This window comes from Pristis pectinata, chromosome 10 (genome assembly GCF_009764475.1).
Source record: "Pristis pectinata isolate sPriPec2 chromosome 10, sPriPec2.1.pri, whole genome shotgun sequence".
Classification (NCBI taxonomy): Eukaryota; Metazoa; Chordata; class Chondrichthyes; order Rhinopristiformes; family Pristidae; genus Pristis; species Pristis pectinata.
Genome location: NC_067414.1, coordinates 30661070 through 30678732, shown reverse-complemented (window position 1 = coordinate 30678732; position 17663 = coordinate 30661070). Strand labels below are relative to the sequence as shown.

The following is a 17663-nucleotide window of genomic DNA, read 5'->3' as shown; positions in this document are numbered from 1 at the left end:
CAACATTGCCAAAAATATCCTATGGACAAAAGAACAACTCATTCTACAAGGCTTGGAGACACCCACTGTTCTAGTGCCACTGAAATTGCACATTTCTACAAGCATTTAGAACATAAATTTTCATATTCATTGATTCAGATTGGTTCTACGTGGATGCTAAACTGGGAATACACATCAGAAAATTAAAAGCATCATTTGGGCCTCTTAAATAGAGCCTGCTGTTCCTTTCTCCACTAGCCGACTTCTGAACTACATATTGCACCGGGGGAACGCTACCATGGAGTTAAAGGAAAGCTAAGCACAGGAGAAAGCTGGGGGGATGGCAACGTCTTTCTCTACGTAATTGATTCATTATGCAACAAATCTTGAGAACAAAATAGGATTAAATTTTACGTAAAGACCTTATTTCATGGTGGAGTCAGGGGGGCTGTAAACCATGGTGTTCATTGGAGAAAAATGTTGTCTGTTATTTCATTTCTACAGATTTATTAAGAAACTATTTGCGCTTCATTCCTGGGACTTGGTGGTCTCATATATGTCATATTCAGAAGGGTAGTATTTCCTGTGATTAACTGCTCTAGCACAGAGAACGTTACATGCGTATACTCAGCACTTAATTATAGAAAGTTCCATATTGATTTATATTAAAAAACTGTGGTAAGGCAGAGCGGATAAGATGCTGCAAGTCACAAGTAGTACTGCGAACTTCGCTCAGCTACCGGCCGACTGTCTTCCTCGGAGGAAACCTGTGGTGGAAGCCAGGAATTAGCAGGGGACGCCTCCTCCGCCCTGGAGCTATCCGGTCCCTTGCAAGCAGTCTCAACAAGTCCCTTCCACGCAATTACCTCGGTGCCCGAAGTCCCGGAACAGGAGAGAGCCCAGGCGCCACCAGAGATTCTCTGCGCTGACTGGTGACACTCAAACACACTTCAGCCACTGTTAATATACTTCTCCCTCTAAATTACAATAATCTTGGCCGGCTGGCACTTCGGAAATGTTGTAAAAAGTAAATATTAAGTGTGATTGACATGTGGAGGTCAAGTACATATATTGCAGGAGCTCCGCTTTTAACTGTGATAAAGCAAACAACCCCTTACGTTGTGGAATTTATGGGCGACGTACAGTGATAAGTTATCTATACCCATTAACGTTTAATTAAAGGCACTTCGCCTATATATTGAAGGGCATTTTGCTTGCGTGCTCTTTGTCAGTTCCCGGTGGATCAGGTAGGGGCTGTCCGCGAGTGGAGGCGACCATGAAAAATTTAACCGAAAAGGCTTCATTCACAGGTTAGATCTTTCTCTGCCGGGGGTGAATTGACTTGTCATACTGTCAGCATGAGGGGCGACCTTGGCAGTCCTGACTTTGGATAGGTGAGGGAGGTGGGGGCTGGCTGAGCAAACCCCGATCAATTTCCACACAGTGCCCAGCCTGCGACTGGCCAGTGTGTACTTACATTCCTGGATCATTGGCGCAGACCCGCTTGTAACTCAGCGGGAGACTGGAAGCGAGTGACATCTAATGAAGGGTCCGGAATGTCAATAGTCATAGTAAATGCTGTAGAAAGAGAATATGTTTACTGAGTGTGTGCGTGATTTGAAAATAGTGCACATACTGAATTGTTAGCTTCTTTGTATTTAGTCTGTTTTCTGAACAGCTGCTTCGTCCAAAAAATGTAAAAATATGTGCGCTTAGTTACCAACATTTGGAACCAATGCAGAATGGAAACTTTCTGGCTTCCTATCAGCCGAACATTAAGTTAATGTCATCTTCTTACTATCACTGATTTACCTGGGATGGTTCTTAATGTATAGCTTATTCCCGGGTGGATTAATTTTGATGCCAATAGTTGCTCAGACACTTAATTCCTGACTGCGAAAGACGGAACAGTACTGTATACAGGAACGCAGAGCCTACGTGCAGCGCGACTGGCATGAAACGCTGGCCGTGATGTGAGGCCGGCGTGATCATTCCACCAGCCTTCAACAGGATGATCTGGGCCAACGAACTGATTCTAATTCCCTCACACACAAGTTGTGGGAGGAGGAGATGTGTTGGTGTAATCAGTCATACTTTGCTGGCCGGTTTAGGAAATAGAAAATCACTACCAATTTGTATTTGTGATGAGGAAACTTTTCCTCTTATGAAATAGAATTCTTCCATCATTACTGCCTGAGCATCTCGCCAAGTTATGCTTAAATCTGGTAAAAGTGAAATGACTAAACTAAATTTCCAGAATTAGAGTTGCAAAGACCCCAGCGTTTGTTTCTATGTTAAAGGAATAGTGCGAATCCCACGTACAGTCCTTTGCCCACAACCAATGCAGAATGGAAACTTTCTGGCTCCCTATCAGCCGAACATTAAGTTAACGTCATCTTCTTACTATCACTGATTTACCAGGGACGGTTTTTAATGTATAGATTATTCCAGGGTGAATTAATTTTGATGCCAATCGTTGCTCAGACACAAACCTGCCCGAACACTTCTCACCAGAGGTCTATTATTGTGTTGGCAGGGAGGTGCTGGGGGACGAACAGGTGGGGATGCGGAACAGGGTGATGTTCCCAGGAGCCTGACACGGGTCGACGATCTGTCGCTGCTGGCAGCTGTTTGAATAGTGTGACGCTCGAGTTCAGAGAGGAAGCCGAGGGCGAGCGTTATTGACAGGCTGAGTCAGAGCGGCCAGGACCGCCCAGCACAGCTACATTGCTCACATACCAACGCCCCCGGCCAACTCTCCTGCCTGCATATATACGTGTGTCTTCCAGAAAGCTCCATCAGTCGGCAATCTCTCTCTCACACACACACAGAGAAAGGATCGTACAAAGATAGTGCAGAGAAACTCAGATCCAATCTTCCAGTCCCCAATAAAGTGGTCAGTTTTTAGCCATGACTGTTAAATCCAGCTCCTCGACATCGCTTCTGACGTACTCCAAAATGAGAGGGGTGGTCGCGATACTTACCGGTAATGTTGGCTTTCAAATCACCAGTTTACTGGTTCTTTCATGTATTATGTTTTTTTTCTTAAATTGCAGGGGTGTTTAAATTACCAGAGCAAGTTCCTACTTTTAAATTCACCCTGTCGACAGTTTACTTTCTGTTGATGGTAAATGACTATTTAATCTCAAAAGGAAGCTGCAGAAAGTACGACTTTTGCTAGAGTTTTGTGACTTTCTAAAGTAACCCTGTTCTTGTTAGTCTAAGTATTTTGATTTCGTTTATGTGCAGCTTTTATGAAGCAAAAGCGAATGGGACTGAACGATCTCATCCAGAAACTAGCGGCCTCTCACTCCTACGCTTGTAAACAGTAAGTAACTTTTTGCCTTCGTCCCATTGACCACTTGTTGCAGGAACGGCGGGTACCGTGTGCAGGAGCTGCCAGTAACTGAGAGCTGGTTTGAGGTGGTGATGGTGGGGTGTGAAGTGGGGATATGTCTGGCCCGGGTATGGTCTGAACAAGAACCCGTTTTCCCCAGACAGATCTCTGCACCTGGGCCTTCACACACAATAGTGCGCCTGTCTGCACCGAGACATCTCCGGCTAATCTCCCCGGGTTGAAACAAGCCTTTGTTCTCACTGTAATCCCAGTCGTTGATTCGTGCAGAAGCTTGGGAGTTTGCAGGCAGGTTCTGAAACCGACTGGCGGCCTTGGGGCCACTTTCTAATGGGTTTGTAAATTGTGCCTTTTAAACAGCTCAGAAATCCCAGCCATGTTGCACGCCGGTCCGAAGGAAACTGAAACGAATGGAAACAGCCCGTCTCCCCCAGTGAGTGTAATCGATAGCGAGGATCGCATTTTTTTTATTTGTCATTTGTGGCTCGTCCCTCGAGCAACGTTTAACTTTCTCCGTGATCTGGTTTCTCCACAGCTCAGCCCAACAACAGCACAGATCAACCTGGGGCCTTCCTCTAACCCTCAGTGAGTATCAGTACATTTATTCATTGATCTTTGCTGCCTGCTGTGGAACCGCAGCCTCTCCTGATGATTTATTTCCTTCCCTGCAGAGCCAAACCAAGTGACTTCAACTTTCTCAAAGTCATCGGCAAAGGAAGCTTCGGAAAGGTTAGTAACCCGTCTTTTCTGTTCTAAAATCCGATTACCAACTATAAAATTATCTGTTTTTTACCTCTGGAAATTTGTTTCCTTAACTCCCTGTTTTTCCCTTCCGCAGGTCCTGCTCGCCAAACACAAATCTGACGACCAGTTTTACGCGGTTAAAGTCTTGCAGAAAAAAGCCATACTGAAGAAGAAGGAGGTAATGACCACCGAGGCTCGGTAGACATTCTGTCACCGCTTGCTGCGGAGTGGGTCTTCAAGGGGGTTCAATGCTTGGCTGGACGAGAACGAATGTTTTTGCCCACTGATTCATTTGAGGTTGGCACTCACTTCAGGTTTTCTTTGGGTCTATTTAAGGAAAAACACATCATGTCCGAGCGTAACGTCCTGCTGAAGAATGTGAAACACCCTTTCTTGGTCGGGCTCTACTATTCCTTTCAGACAGCCGACAAACTCTACTTTGTCCTGGACTACATCAACGGAGGCGAGGTAAGCTGCAGAGGAACTGGCTGCAGGGCGGGACAAATCCCAACCATCTCCACTTCGAAGATAGGGCGAGGGGACGGTGGGCTAATTAGTGTGGGATGTGAAGCACAGACAGAGAGATTAGTAATTCCAATTAACTGAGAAATGTAAAATCAGTAGATGGGCAAGGGGGGTGGAATAACATTTTCTCTTATTGACCATACTTATCGGGAAGGACAGCTGGATTGTTTTTGCATCCACCTACATTGACTTCTTCCTCTTCTCTCTCCAGTTGTTTTATCACCTGCAACGTGAGCGCTGCTTCCTGGAACCTCGAGCCAGATTCTATGCTGCTGAGATTGCCAGTGCTCTGGGATACCTCCACTCTCTCAACATTGTTTACAGGTTGGTAAAGACTTAGGTTGAGATGGCAGGTCTGCTATTTTATGTATCTTGCCATGGAGCATCAATTAAACACCAGAGTTTTGCTTGCTCCATATTTTAGACATACATATTATTCAAGTCGCTGAAGGATGTTCTGATGCACGTCGATATGAATGGATTTTAAGCAGCTCTCTTTGTTTTTTATCCTGTAGAGACTTAAAACCTGAAAATATCTTACTTGATCGCCAAGGTCATATTGTTCTAACTGATTTTGGCCTATGCAAAGAGAACATTGAATCAAAAGACACAACATGCACGTTCTGTGGCACACCTGAGGTAAAGTGTAACATGAAGCATTTTTATGGATGCTCTTTATATTCCTTGCCACCCCAACTCTCATTTTTTTTAGATGGTACTTTGAATCAATAACTTGTTTAGCTTCCAGAGCTACTGTTAGTGTTGCTGTCTTTGAGGGCTGCACTGTAAGATGAATGAGATGATGTTGTTGCCAATGGGGTCACAAAGGTGCAAGTATGACCCCTCTTGAGGCTGCAGTGTCATTTTTTTCCAGTTGTGATCAAGATCAGTGCTCAGCCAGCCTTCATTGATGTAGCATTGTGCTTTTCCTATTGCTGTTAAATACAGATCTTCCCCAGTTGTTAGGATAGATCTGATACAGTCTTAGCAGCCGTGTGCACACATGCCAGCACACACACAACTGCTGTATTTGGTTCTGTTGGTATCATATAGCAGGGGACAGAGAGGACTAGGATCCAGCGTGGAATCAATTCTCCTTAAAGTGATTCTTTTTAACAGATTATGAAAGTATCAATAAGTACAGAATTAGAGAAGATTCCTCAGTCTTTATTGTATTGCATGTGTTTATTCCTTCTCATTGTGATAAACAAATTGTTTTAAATTGCCTTTTCCTTTATTATCTTACAGTACCTAGCTCCTGAAGTTTTACACAAGCAGCCCTATGACCGGACAGTTGACTGGTGGTGCCTAGGTGCAGTTCTCTATGAGATGTTGTATGGATTGGTAAGTTCCATGCATTATTAACCAAAAATAATGATGATTCTTTCATTTAAACATTTTGGATTATTGTAAATTAATAATGTTTGCCTTGTGTTTTGATGCAGCCTCCATTCTACAGCAGGAATACAGCTGAAATGTATGACAACATTCTCAACAAGCCACTACTGTTGAAACCAAACATCTCCAACGCTGCCAGAGATTTGCTGGAGGGTTTGCTGCAAAAGGACAGAACAAAGCGAATGGGTGCAAAGGAGGACTTTGTAAGTAAATTGTTAGTTCTTTTGACCAAATTGTTTTCCTATTGGCTTTTGGAACTATGGAGAGGCTGCTTGTGGAGCATTACTAAGGATGAAGGACCCACATTATGTACATCCAGATTACTCTATATTGAGGGTCTTATTCCTTTTGTTCCAGATTATGCTTATCCTGAATCATATCAAAGTATACATACTAAACAATTTCTGTAAAATATTTTAAATTGGCAGCATATTTTAAACCTAACCAGTTGTCGTGCTCCTACACTTTAAAACCTGACTGTGGAACTAAATAGCTTTAGTCAATTAAACTTCTGTTGAAGTTCTTTTTGCTTGACTGTATTATGTTCTTCCTACAGATGGATATCAAGGCTCACATCTTCTTCTCTCCAATAAACTGGATTGACTTAAATGCTAAGAAATTGACGCCTCCTTTTAACCCTAATGTGGTAAGTTACTAGCTGCTCACTGGATTGCTTCACAGTAATAGATTTGCGTGATTTACACAAACAAATCAGCCCATGTTTGTAACTTTCCTTTTAAGTTGGGGACTTACTTTAAGAATAAATACTAGGATTGTAATTCTCTTTACTGTTAACTATTATTCCAGAGTGGACCTTCTGATCTGCAGCACTTTGACCCAGAGTTCACTGATGAGCCTGTTCCAAACTCAATTGGCCGATCCCCTGATGCTGCTCTGATTACCGCCAGTGTGAAGGAAGCATCTGAAGCTTTTCTTGGATTTTCCTACGCTCCACCCATCGACTCCTTCCTGTAGTGAATCATCAAAGTGACTTGTCTGATGGTGGTTTACCTCAGCTGAGATCTCTTTTGGATTTACCAAGAAATGGGACATATCTGGAAGGAAAATTACACATCTCATTGGCAGCTGCCTGGCCTTCAATTCCATTTCTGAGATCATGCTGAAGTCTTCAAGGAACACTTGTTACTCGGTGTGTCTGGGAGCTATCTGTGGCAGTGCTGTGCTGCTGCACACTGGAAGAAAGTCTATTTGTCAAAGGGGTGGAATAAGAACTTGCTGTCATCCCATTATTTCAAGATTTTTTATTTCAACCTGACTTGAATAAGGGTGATGGTTGTCTGAAGACTGTTGCTTCAGCTACATGTGCCTTTTGCAATAAGCAAGGTTGTAGGCATTGGAGTGGTCACGTTCAACTGTTGTGCCACAACAAATGGAAATGTGAACACAGATGGAGGTGTGGTTTTGTAATAACCATTGAACTAATAATTGTTCTTTGGTTTAAACTTTGACTTCAGTGATTCTGATTGACACAGCAGGGACTAGGAAGATGAGATGAACTGTAGATACTATCCCTCTAATTTAATCTCCCTCCCTCCCCAAAATACACAAAACAAAAATACATGTCCAAGCACACAGGGACATGCATGAACATACACAAACTCTCATACATGAACACGTACACATACATGTGCATGAGCACACAGGCACATACGCGCATACAAATACAAACATGCCCACACATGCACAATCTGAAATCGTTCACTACGATATGCTTGAATCATTGCTGCTATAGATAGAATTATAAATTTTGTTTCTAGGACCAAAATGCCCTAAATGTGGAGTCTTGTCTTATAATTTCCAACTAGCTTGTATGTGCTAGAAATCCCATATGTGCATAAATTAATATTTTGTCTCCATTGCAGTCCAGATTTTAATGGTTGTCTCATTTCAGCTGTGCATATGTAAAGAAATCTGTATGATGTGATCTGTTGCTGCACTAGTTTTAATGTGTATATTTAAGACATTACCAATAATGTAAATGGTTTTACTGTATAATAGACTATAATTTTAATTTGTTTTCAAATGTACACATTCCTGAACTAAGGTTGGGTTTGCAATAAATGTAAAACTATTTTAAAAGAATTGTTATTCCGCAGTTTTGTCATGAAGTATAAATGATTCATCGCTGTTTAAAATTTCAATACACCTCTCATCCTGTATTAAAGAAATAGTAACAAGTTGGTTAGATGTGTTCACAATCAACAAATCCACACATTCTCATGGCAACCAACCCTGTTTAAGGCACTTATCTGCTCTTCCTGCTTTAGAAGGCCACCCTGCTTTTTGCACTCCACCAATGTGTTATTAGGAGAAGAGTTTTCGATGTGAATATTTGGAACAGATTGCACATTTTGAACCATTACTGTAATAAAATGACATAGATGATTTACAGACATGTTATTTCACACACTTTTAGAAGGAGAAACTAACTTAGATTTCAAGGATACGTGGAGAGGTTTTGAGGAGGGAATTCTAGTTCTAAGATGGTTGATGACATGACAACAGAGGTGCAAAGAATGGAATCAGAGGTGCATTAAAAACAATAGTCATTAATAGCGATGGGCACAAAACTATTGGATTGTTACAAAAAATAAACATGGTTCACTACCATTTCTTTGGGGCAGGAACTCAGCTATCCTATGGGTGCTCTGGGCCATATGTGACTCCAGACCCACCCATGTGATTGATTCTGAATTGGCATAGCAAGCTACTCAGTTCAAGGGCTTTTAGTGACGGGTGAAAATGCTGGGCTTGCCAGCAGTGCCCAAATCCCTGAAAATGAATAATTAAATAATTACACCAGAATTGAACTTATTCTGTGTTCTCAGAGGTTGTGAAGGTAAATGATTGTCTTCAATGACTGAAGAAACTTGAAAGATTTTTTTCAGTAAAGTTAACACAGGGAAAAACTGGAGAAAGGTAACAGGGTAGACTTAAGGAAATATCAAATTTTGGTCTAAATGTAATTAAGAACTTGAATGAAGGATATTGTCCTGTTATATGTTGATGAGACATGGCCCTTTTTTCTCTTGCAGTATTTGCTTTCCAAGATGCAAGAACCTGTACTGCCACATCAACCCACATGGGAATAAAGGTGCTTATCTTGGCAATACTTAGTACCCTCAGGGATGTTGAGCTATGTTTTCTTTTGCTGAGACTTTCTACTAATATCAAGCAAAACCTGCAAACATAAAAGTAAAGTTGTCATCACAACTTTCAACTAACTGCCAATGTGTAAAACACAGCATTTTGCAGTACTACAGAGTAGTGGAATCTCAAAATAGAAATATCAGTGCAAACAAAGTCAGCAGGAACAGAACGGTCTGATAAAGGACTGTGGGTATGAGTGGAAGGGCTGGAATTTTTGAAGCCCTTAGCGGTCTAACTTCACATAAATGAAAGGCCAGCCTTCAGTTGTATTTTCTCAGCATCTTTGGAACCTGCGATGATTATTTAATGAACCATATTTGAAATGCCACCTTTAATCAGCTTATCTAGTTGTAGACAACTAAATGTACCTTGGCTTTAAGGGCTTCAGCGTCATTGGCTTAACATGTTAGATGAGTCATGGTCTGATCAGGGGATTATCCACTACTATATCAAGCATAATTAATCAAAAAGACAAGGGAAACCCTTTACCAGAAAATCATCCAGTTGATCAATGGGCTCCATAGTTTAAGTGTCCAATTACAATGATTTTTCTGATGATCTTTTCTATGGATTTTGTTCTTTTTGTATCATAATTGTGTAAGCATCATTTATGACACATGTACCCAATCATTAATAATGGTATTCTACTGGTATATGGTTGCCCTTGGTAGACTTGGGTGAGATCTCTTACTTCATGTGAGTACACCACATCAACCAACTCAGTCTATATTCACAGATGGCACCAGAGTGAATGCTATTGATAAAACATGTACACATGTTACCAATATAAATCAATTACAAAAAGTTGCATTTTTTTGCTTTCTCACTAAACATATGAACACTCTGAAATCTACAGTTTTGTTCAACCACATGAAGAGCAACACTAAGGAAGCATTTGAAGGCAATAATGTAAATCTAGGAGGGAGAAAGGGCTAGAAGTGTAGGAAGATATGAAGTGAAGTGAGGGGAAACGTGTGGCATCAGTACAGACCTCTGGGCCAAATGGCCTGTTTCTATAATGTAAAATTCTCTGTAATATGCATTCAGGTATCCAATCACTTGCACTAGTTTTATTATAGTTATCTGCTACAAAGTTTTGTACTTTTTAATAAATAAAATCTGATAAACAAATAAGAAAACAAATGCTACCTTAAGCAAAAAAAATACATTAACTGATAATTCAGTTCATGGGATCTTCCTTCGTGAAACATGATTGCTGCGTTTCCCAAAATAATAAGTCATTGCCTTGTAAAGTCAGTAACTTTATGCGAAATGTTTTCAGTTATTTCTGACAATTGTGACAGGGTAATAAAAGCAGCTTTCTTCCTTTTGGAATTTGACAATGCAAACAAATCTGTCCACTGAAGAAGTCCCATCTACAGCTCATTAAAAAAAACTCAAGCAGAAAATAGCTTAAAAATTGTCAGATAATAATAAGATCCAGCAATGAAGCTAGATCTACATGATGAAAACATGATGAATGTAATATAAATATAAAGGAAATATTTTTATTCAATTTGATTATCATTTAATAGGCTCTGCCTTAAATAGCCTATGTAAATCATGAAAGCTTCTTATTAGGAACATGCTAAAATATAACCTCAACACTTGCTTCAGTGTCTTATAGTGGAAAACAGCAGCTGGTATCTTTCAACAACAGGCAGATTCATTGTACAGATTCATTCAATACATTTTCAATTCAGATATGCCAAGCCAATGAGAATGTTTTAAATAGTATCAAATGGAAATGTTATAATTATTCAGTAGGTCTCATAAGTAAAGATAACAAATTTAATTAAACGCATTTTTATCTCTGCTTTTGGGAGTAGAAACTGTATTTCCAAATACTGCAGAATTACCAAGAGAAATCACCGAGGTGCCTAATCTGCACTGTACATCCACAGTAACTGTGATTGCAACTCCATGCGGCAGAATCAACTTGATTAGGTCGTGGAAAAGTCAGCCCGTGATGCAGCACTTGTTCACCATTGAATGTCAATTACTGGGTAGGCTAAAAAATCACAATCATCCATTTAGAACTGCTACTAAAGACCAATTTCAATTTAGAACCCTTATCCCAAGACGATGTCCTCTTGTCCTTGATTCACTCGAGAGTAGGACAATGTGATTGGAGGTGTAAGGTCTGCCAGCCAATACATATCTGGAATCTATATTAACCATAATTTCCTGATGGGGAAGCAGTGACTAATAATATAACTCTTGACTGTCAGTCAAGAATAGAATTTGAACCTTTTATTCTCAGTTGGAGTTCATGAACCTCTCTGTGTTATCATTATATTCGTACTTAACTTTGAAATATTTAAACCTGCTTGAGGTAAATTATGAAACTAAAAGTGCAATACAAATTAAATGATCTTTATTAATAATTAACTATCAATGTACACTGGTTGGTAGCAAACTGTAGGTTTCCTGAGCTAATATTGCCATCTTGTGGTCTATAATTTTCAGATTGTTCAGCTTCATGTGAAAATTTTAAAAAACTGCAGCCGCTGGAAATCCAGATCAAAAAGAGAAAATGCTGGAAGTACTCAGCAGGTCAGGCTACATTTGTCCCTATCAAATACATCCTCCTCCCCCAGCCTCCCTGCAGTTTTACAAACTTTTTTATTGTCTCCTTTTCGGTTCTGACAAAGGGTCTTTGATTTGAAACGTTAACTCTGTTTCTATTCCCACAGATGTGGTCTGTGTTGTCTTTGGCCATTCAAAGTATTGTGGGTTTGAGACCAAGAGCCTGGAACTTCTTGGTTCTAGTAAGTTTAATACAGTGTGTATCAGTGTTATCAATTATTTATTACCACTTCCACCCGGTAGCAGCAAAAGTGCTGAGTGAAGGATTATTAATTTAAACATTAATATGTGCTCTAAGTCAACTAAATAGCAGATAGGACACAATAATTATGGACTTAGAAATATGATCATGATTGTAATAAAAGCAGAAAATGTTGAAAAAACTCAGTAGGTTAGGCAGCTTCTATGGAAAGAGAAACAGTCAACGTTTGACTGTAATGAAAAGTTGCAGATCTGAAGCATTGACTGTTTTGCTTTCCACAGTGCCTGACCTTCTGAGAGTTTCCAGCATTTCTGTTTTTTATTGCAGATTTCCAGCCTCAGCAGTTTTTGGATTTTAATGGCATATTTAAAAATGTACTTTGGGGGAAATGAAATGCAATATCAATAACCCTGGAAATTTGTGGTCATTTCTTGTTTCACTTCAGTGTCAGACATACATTGTGTTCCCATTCCACAGCGCAGCTTTTTCTAGCATTGTGAGGGAGCTCAGTCCAAGTTAACCCAAATGTAATCATTTCTGTTTTTAGCTGTTCTTTGTAAATTCCCAAATGCAGCCTTTCAACACCACTATTTTTGAAAAAGTACTCATTAAGCTTTTCGATACTTGCAACCAAAGCTCTGTTTTATTAACTAGCTGGTGCTCTTGACAAGGTTGATCTTATTAATGACCCTTCCCCAATTCCGATACATAGTGAGCTTCATTGCACACTGGGGCTTCACCTTACAACCTCAGGAGCTATTGAAAATTTCAGCTGTGGGCCTGTAACTGAAATGATCATGGGTGTGGTGAGAATGAGCATGAAGCCCACATATAATTTCTGTGGTCTCTAAACTGCTGCACTAATGCATTATTGGAACAATGACGTTACAGTAGAGGGTGCATTGGAAAAGCTGTTCTCTTCAATTTCAGGCGAGTTGTCACAAGCTTCATTGCCATATACACAAAATGCTGGAGGAAATTAGCAGGTCAGGCAACATCTATGGAGGGAAATAAGCAGTCGACATTTTGGGTTGCCATATTCCATGTTTGCATGCACCTAATGCTCCAGTAGCACCAAACTTGGCAGAAGAAAAGCAAAAGAAAGTAAAATAAATTATCTCCATTATAAAGTACAAGAAAGTTAGATTTTTGAACTGTTCAGGATTCAAGGACTTGGTGGATTAGGTGGGAAAATGAAGCTGAGGTCGTACAGTCATTGAGTGTCAGAGTGGGCTCAAAAAGACATATAGTCTGCTCATGCTTCTATTTCTTGTGCTCTGAGTAGGTTGGATATTTTGGATTGCCCAATCCTGCTGCTCAATATCTCCAAAAACTGACCTGAAACATTAAAAGCGGGCTGCCCCCAGAACACTCTACGCATAAAAAGATGCATTTTACTGTGTGTTTCGATGTACATGTGACTATAAAGATATCTTATACAAGTGTTTCTCTCTCCATAGATGCAGCCTGACCTGCTGATCATTTCAGAAACCCAGTATCAGCAGTCCATTATTTTTACATAACTGAATGAGAAATTGTAAACAGCTAGCCTGAGTCCCTCAGGAAATGCAAGTGGCTGGTGTTCCATAAAATCCTCACTTCTTAATGATGGCAGGAATTTATACACTGAAACAGCCCATACTTCTACAACTCCTGCAAGTCGACAACCCAAGGGCAAAATTTGAGAGCTGCAGGTCTATAATTATAAATATTAAATGCTAAATAGTAAATTAATTCAATGCTTTTGCTTTGCATGAAACTCAGATTGGAGGCTGGAAATGCTCAGTTTAGTGAATGCCATATTAGCACCATCTAGTGGAAATTATGTAGAATAAAAGGAGTGAAAGAACTTGGCAATATTTTTTTAGTTCAAAAATAAACTTTATTCATAATAAAAATTATATACAAAAGAAGAAACTGGGCAAAAATTTTTTCATTCATAGTCGTTACATTCAGTAGTGTAAATTTTTTTTAAAAGAGAAACAAACAAACAAATATAGCACCATGACACTTGTGTAGACTCCTGGGGTGATACACCCTTTTCATTGTTCGAGGGGCTTCTCCCCCCAACTCTGCCCCTCCATGTGTGGTAGTGGAAGGAGCCTATACTGTGGTCCTTCCCCACAGAGACTTAGCATTGGCTGCACCGAGCTTCAGTGTGTCTCTCAGCACGTACTCCTGCAGCCTGGACTGTGCCAGTCTGCAGCATTCCCTTACGGACATCTCACTGTGCTGAAGACCAACAAGATTTGGGCAGATCAAAGGGCCTCTTGGTCTGCCCAAAATGAACCAAGTTGATGACCTTTCAGCAGCACTTGATGTCTGTCTCGGTGTGTGTCCCTGGGAACAGCCTGTAGATCAGAGAGTCCTCTGTTATGCAGCTGCTGGGGATGAACCGAGAAAAGGACTCTTGCATCTGTCTCCACACATCTCTGCAAATTCACAGTCTGCAAAGAGGTGGGCAACCGTCTCTTCCTCACCACAGCCGTCTTGAAGGCAGCCTGAGTTGGGGGTGATATGTCGTCTGTACAGGAAGGATCTGACTGTAAGGGCCTCTCTCATCAACAGCCAAGAGAGGTCTTGGTGTTTGTTGATGAGATCTGGCGACGAGGCATTCTGCCAGATGATTTGGACAGTCTGCTCAAGGAACCCCCCTACCATATCCACAGCGTCCCTGTCCTGCAGTATCTGCAGGACATTCTATGCTGACCACTGCCTGATGGACTTGTGGTCAAAGGCGTTTACTTGGAAGAACTCATCCACAAAGGACAGGTAGTGCGGCAACATCCAGCTGACTGGAACAGACCTCTCCTCCGCAACACAGGGGACAGGTAGAACCTCAGCACATAGTGACACTTAGTGCCCACGTACTGGGTTGACACACCGCCTGATACAGCCACACATGAAGGTGGTCATCAGGATGAGGGCAACATTGGTACACTTTTGGTATTGGTATTGGTATTGGTTTATTATTGTCACTTGTACTGAGGTACAGTGAAAAACTTGTCTTGTGTACCAATTGTGCAGGTCAATTCATTACACAGTGCAGTTACATTGAGTTAGTACTGAGTGCATGAGTACAGGTAAAAACAATAACAGTACAGAGTAAAGTGTCACAGCTACAGTGAAAGTGCAGTGCAATAATGTGCAAAGTCACAGCAAGGTAGAGCGTGAGGTCATCGTATAAGGTAACCTTTCAATAGTCTTATCACTGTGGGATAGAAGCGGACCTTAAGCCTGGTGGTATGTGCCCCCATTCTCTGGGGACTTGTGAGTCATGACGCTCGTTCCATCTTGGACCCCCAGATAAACTGGAAGATATCTTAGGTGATTACTGAGGCAGATGAGTGGGGAACAGGCCAGACCTGCGCCAATTACAGCAATCCTGAGAGCATATCACACCAGATGACCAAGTTCTTCCCAATGATTTACAGAGAATGCCGTTTCCACAGACCCAATTTTTGTTCTACCTTCCCAATCTGCTCCAGCCAATTCTTGTTACATGCCTCAGCCTCTTCGAACCAGATCCCCAGCACCTTCAGGTAGTGACCTGACAGTGAAGGGGACATTGGATTGGTTGGGACAGTTATCAAAGAGCATGGCCTCACTCTTCCTGTGGTTGACCTTGGCCGTTGATGCCAACTCAAAGTGGTAGCAGATGCTGATCAATCTGCGAACTGACCGTGGGTCCAAGCAGAAGATGGCAATGTCATCCATATACAGGGAGGTTTTGACTTGTGTGCCTCCACTGCCTGGCAATGTTACCCCACTTATGCTCTTGTCTTTCCTGATGGACTCGGCAAAGGGTTCAATGCAGCACAGAAACAAGACAGGGGAAAGTGGACAACCCTGCCTGACTCCAGACTTGATGGGGAAACTATCTGTCTCTCACCCATTGATTTGAACTGCACTATAGATGTCTGTGTAGAGCAGTTGGATCCAATTTCTGATTCCCTTCCCAAAACCCATTTTGGAGAGTACGTCCATCATGTAAGTGTGTGATATCCCGTCAAAAGCCTTCTCCTGGTCCAAGCTGACCAGGCAGGTGTCCACCCCTCTGTCCTGCACATAGACAATGCAAAGTCTGCGCAAAGCTGTCAGAGATTTTGTCTGGTACAGCACAGGTTTGGTCCGGGTGGATCACCTGTCCCAGAGCAGACTTGACCCGGCTGGCGATGGCTTTGGACAGGATCTTATAGTCCACACTCAACAGTGAAATGGATCTCTAATTCCTGATGTTTTCCCTCTCTCCTTTCTGCTTGTTGATGAGGGTAATGATGCCCTTTCTCATGGAGTCTGACATGCTGCCCACCAGAAGCATAGCATTATACACTTCCAGCAGGTCTTGGCCTATCCAGTCCTACAGATCCAAGTACAACTCTGCTGGTAAGCTGGTCACTTCCAGAAGTTTTATTCATGCCAAGGGAATGGATGGAGCCAGTCAACTCCTCCAGGGTTTGTGGCTGATCCAGACTCTCCCACTTGCTATCGTCTCACACCTCCGTGATAAGAGGACAGGAAGTTATGGGAGGTTGTGTTGTCTGCAGCTTTTCTGTCATACAAACTGGCATAGAAGGATCTGAAGATCCTCAGTATGTTACTGTGAGGATGTTACTGAGCTGTCCTCTTCTTTAAGGCTGTGGATCACAGAGCTCCCCCTATGAACCATTTGGAGGAAGAAGCGTGAGCACGTCTCCTCCGGCTCCACAAAGCGGACTCTGGATCTGAAGAGGATTTTGGAGGATTCAGAGGCAAAGAGCGCAGCTTGCTGGCTCTTCACCTCTCAGAGTTCCTCTTTCACATCCACCCTCCTCGACTGCAGAAGGAGGAGTTGCTGCAAGTCTGACTGGAGTTGGCACAATTCCCTCTGATTCTGTCTTGCTTTGTGAACACCTTTGGGGATGACGAACCTCTTGATGTTCTCCTTGGTTGCCTCCCAGTGAATTGGGGAGTCAAAGAGGGACTTAATAGTTCTCCAAACCTGTGTAATCCCTCTTTAGTTCCTTCATGTTCTCTGGAGTCAGCAGCTGGACATTCAACTTTCATGTCTCCCTGCCTGCCTTCTAGTCCTTCTGTAGGTGACAGGAGGCTCAAAGGAGGAAGTGGTCAGAGAAGAACACCAGCGCGACGTCAGTGGGTCTGCCTTCGCTATGAAGAGGAAGTCTATCCTGGACCATACTGAGCTGTCCGCTCTGGTCCAAGTGTGTTCCAATTGTGCTCCACCTGCAGGGGTGCTGAAGGAGTTGCACAACTTTGCATCTTTAACTGTTCCCATCAGGAGTCTGGAGCTGCTGTCCAGTCTCCTGTCAGCACTGCCAGATTGCCCAGCCACATCGATGATGCAGCTGAAGTCACCAGCCAGAACGACTGGTAGGGACATCACAGCGGTGGGTACTGCTGGAGGACAGCCAGCCGCTCGCTCGGCACGGGCGAGGTGTACACATTGATTAGCCGGAGCAGAGTACTTTACATCTGCCACAAGGAGCTGCCCACCCACCACCTCTTTGACTTCACTGATTCAGAAGTTGCCTCCCCACAGCAGAATACCTAGGCCAGACGCATGACTGTCATAACCACCCCACCCCGCCCCCCCCCACCGACATACAGGCAATCCCTGCGACTACCACTGTGACCACCTCTGATAGTTGCGAAGGTGTGGTGGCCCACACTCCTATAGAAAAGACATATCTGCCTTGACCC

The 17663-nt window shown here is 42.2% G+C and overlaps 1 protein-coding gene across 3 annotated transcripts in view; it reads left to right on the top strand.

Moving 5' to 3' along the window:
- Positions 1-8104, top strand: part of sgk1 (serum/glucocorticoid regulated kinase 1) — an 84728-nt gene extending 76624 nt beyond the window's left edge. The window contains exons 1-13 of one of the 3 annotated variants that reach the window (XM_052024720.1): positions 1213-1289; positions 3229-3307; positions 3695-3767; positions 3870-3919; positions 4006-4063; positions 4173-4256; positions 4415-4546; positions 4815-4927; positions 5119-5242; positions 5852-5947; positions 6049-6204; positions 6558-6647; positions 6809-8104. In XM_052024720.1, the coding sequence (XP_051880680.1) occupies positions 1256-1289; positions 3229-3307; positions 3695-3767; positions 3870-3919; positions 4006-4063; positions 4173-4256; positions 4415-4546; positions 4815-4927; positions 5119-5242; positions 5852-5947; positions 6049-6204; positions 6558-6647; positions 6809-6976 (1257 nt within the window). In that variant the 5' untranslated portion in view covers positions 1213-1255 and the 3' untranslated portion in view covers positions 6977-8104. Of the gene's footprint in view, positions 1-1212; positions 1290-2566; positions 2966-3228; positions 3308-3694; positions 3768-3869; positions 3920-4005; positions 4064-4172; positions 4257-4414; positions 4547-4814; positions 4928-5118; positions 5243-5851; positions 5948-6048; positions 6205-6557; positions 6648-6808 lie in introns of those variants that run through there. The other 2 variants (XM_052024719.1, XM_052024718.1) reach the window with 2 other exon arrangements.
- Positions 8105-17663: the final 9559 nt, after the last annotated feature.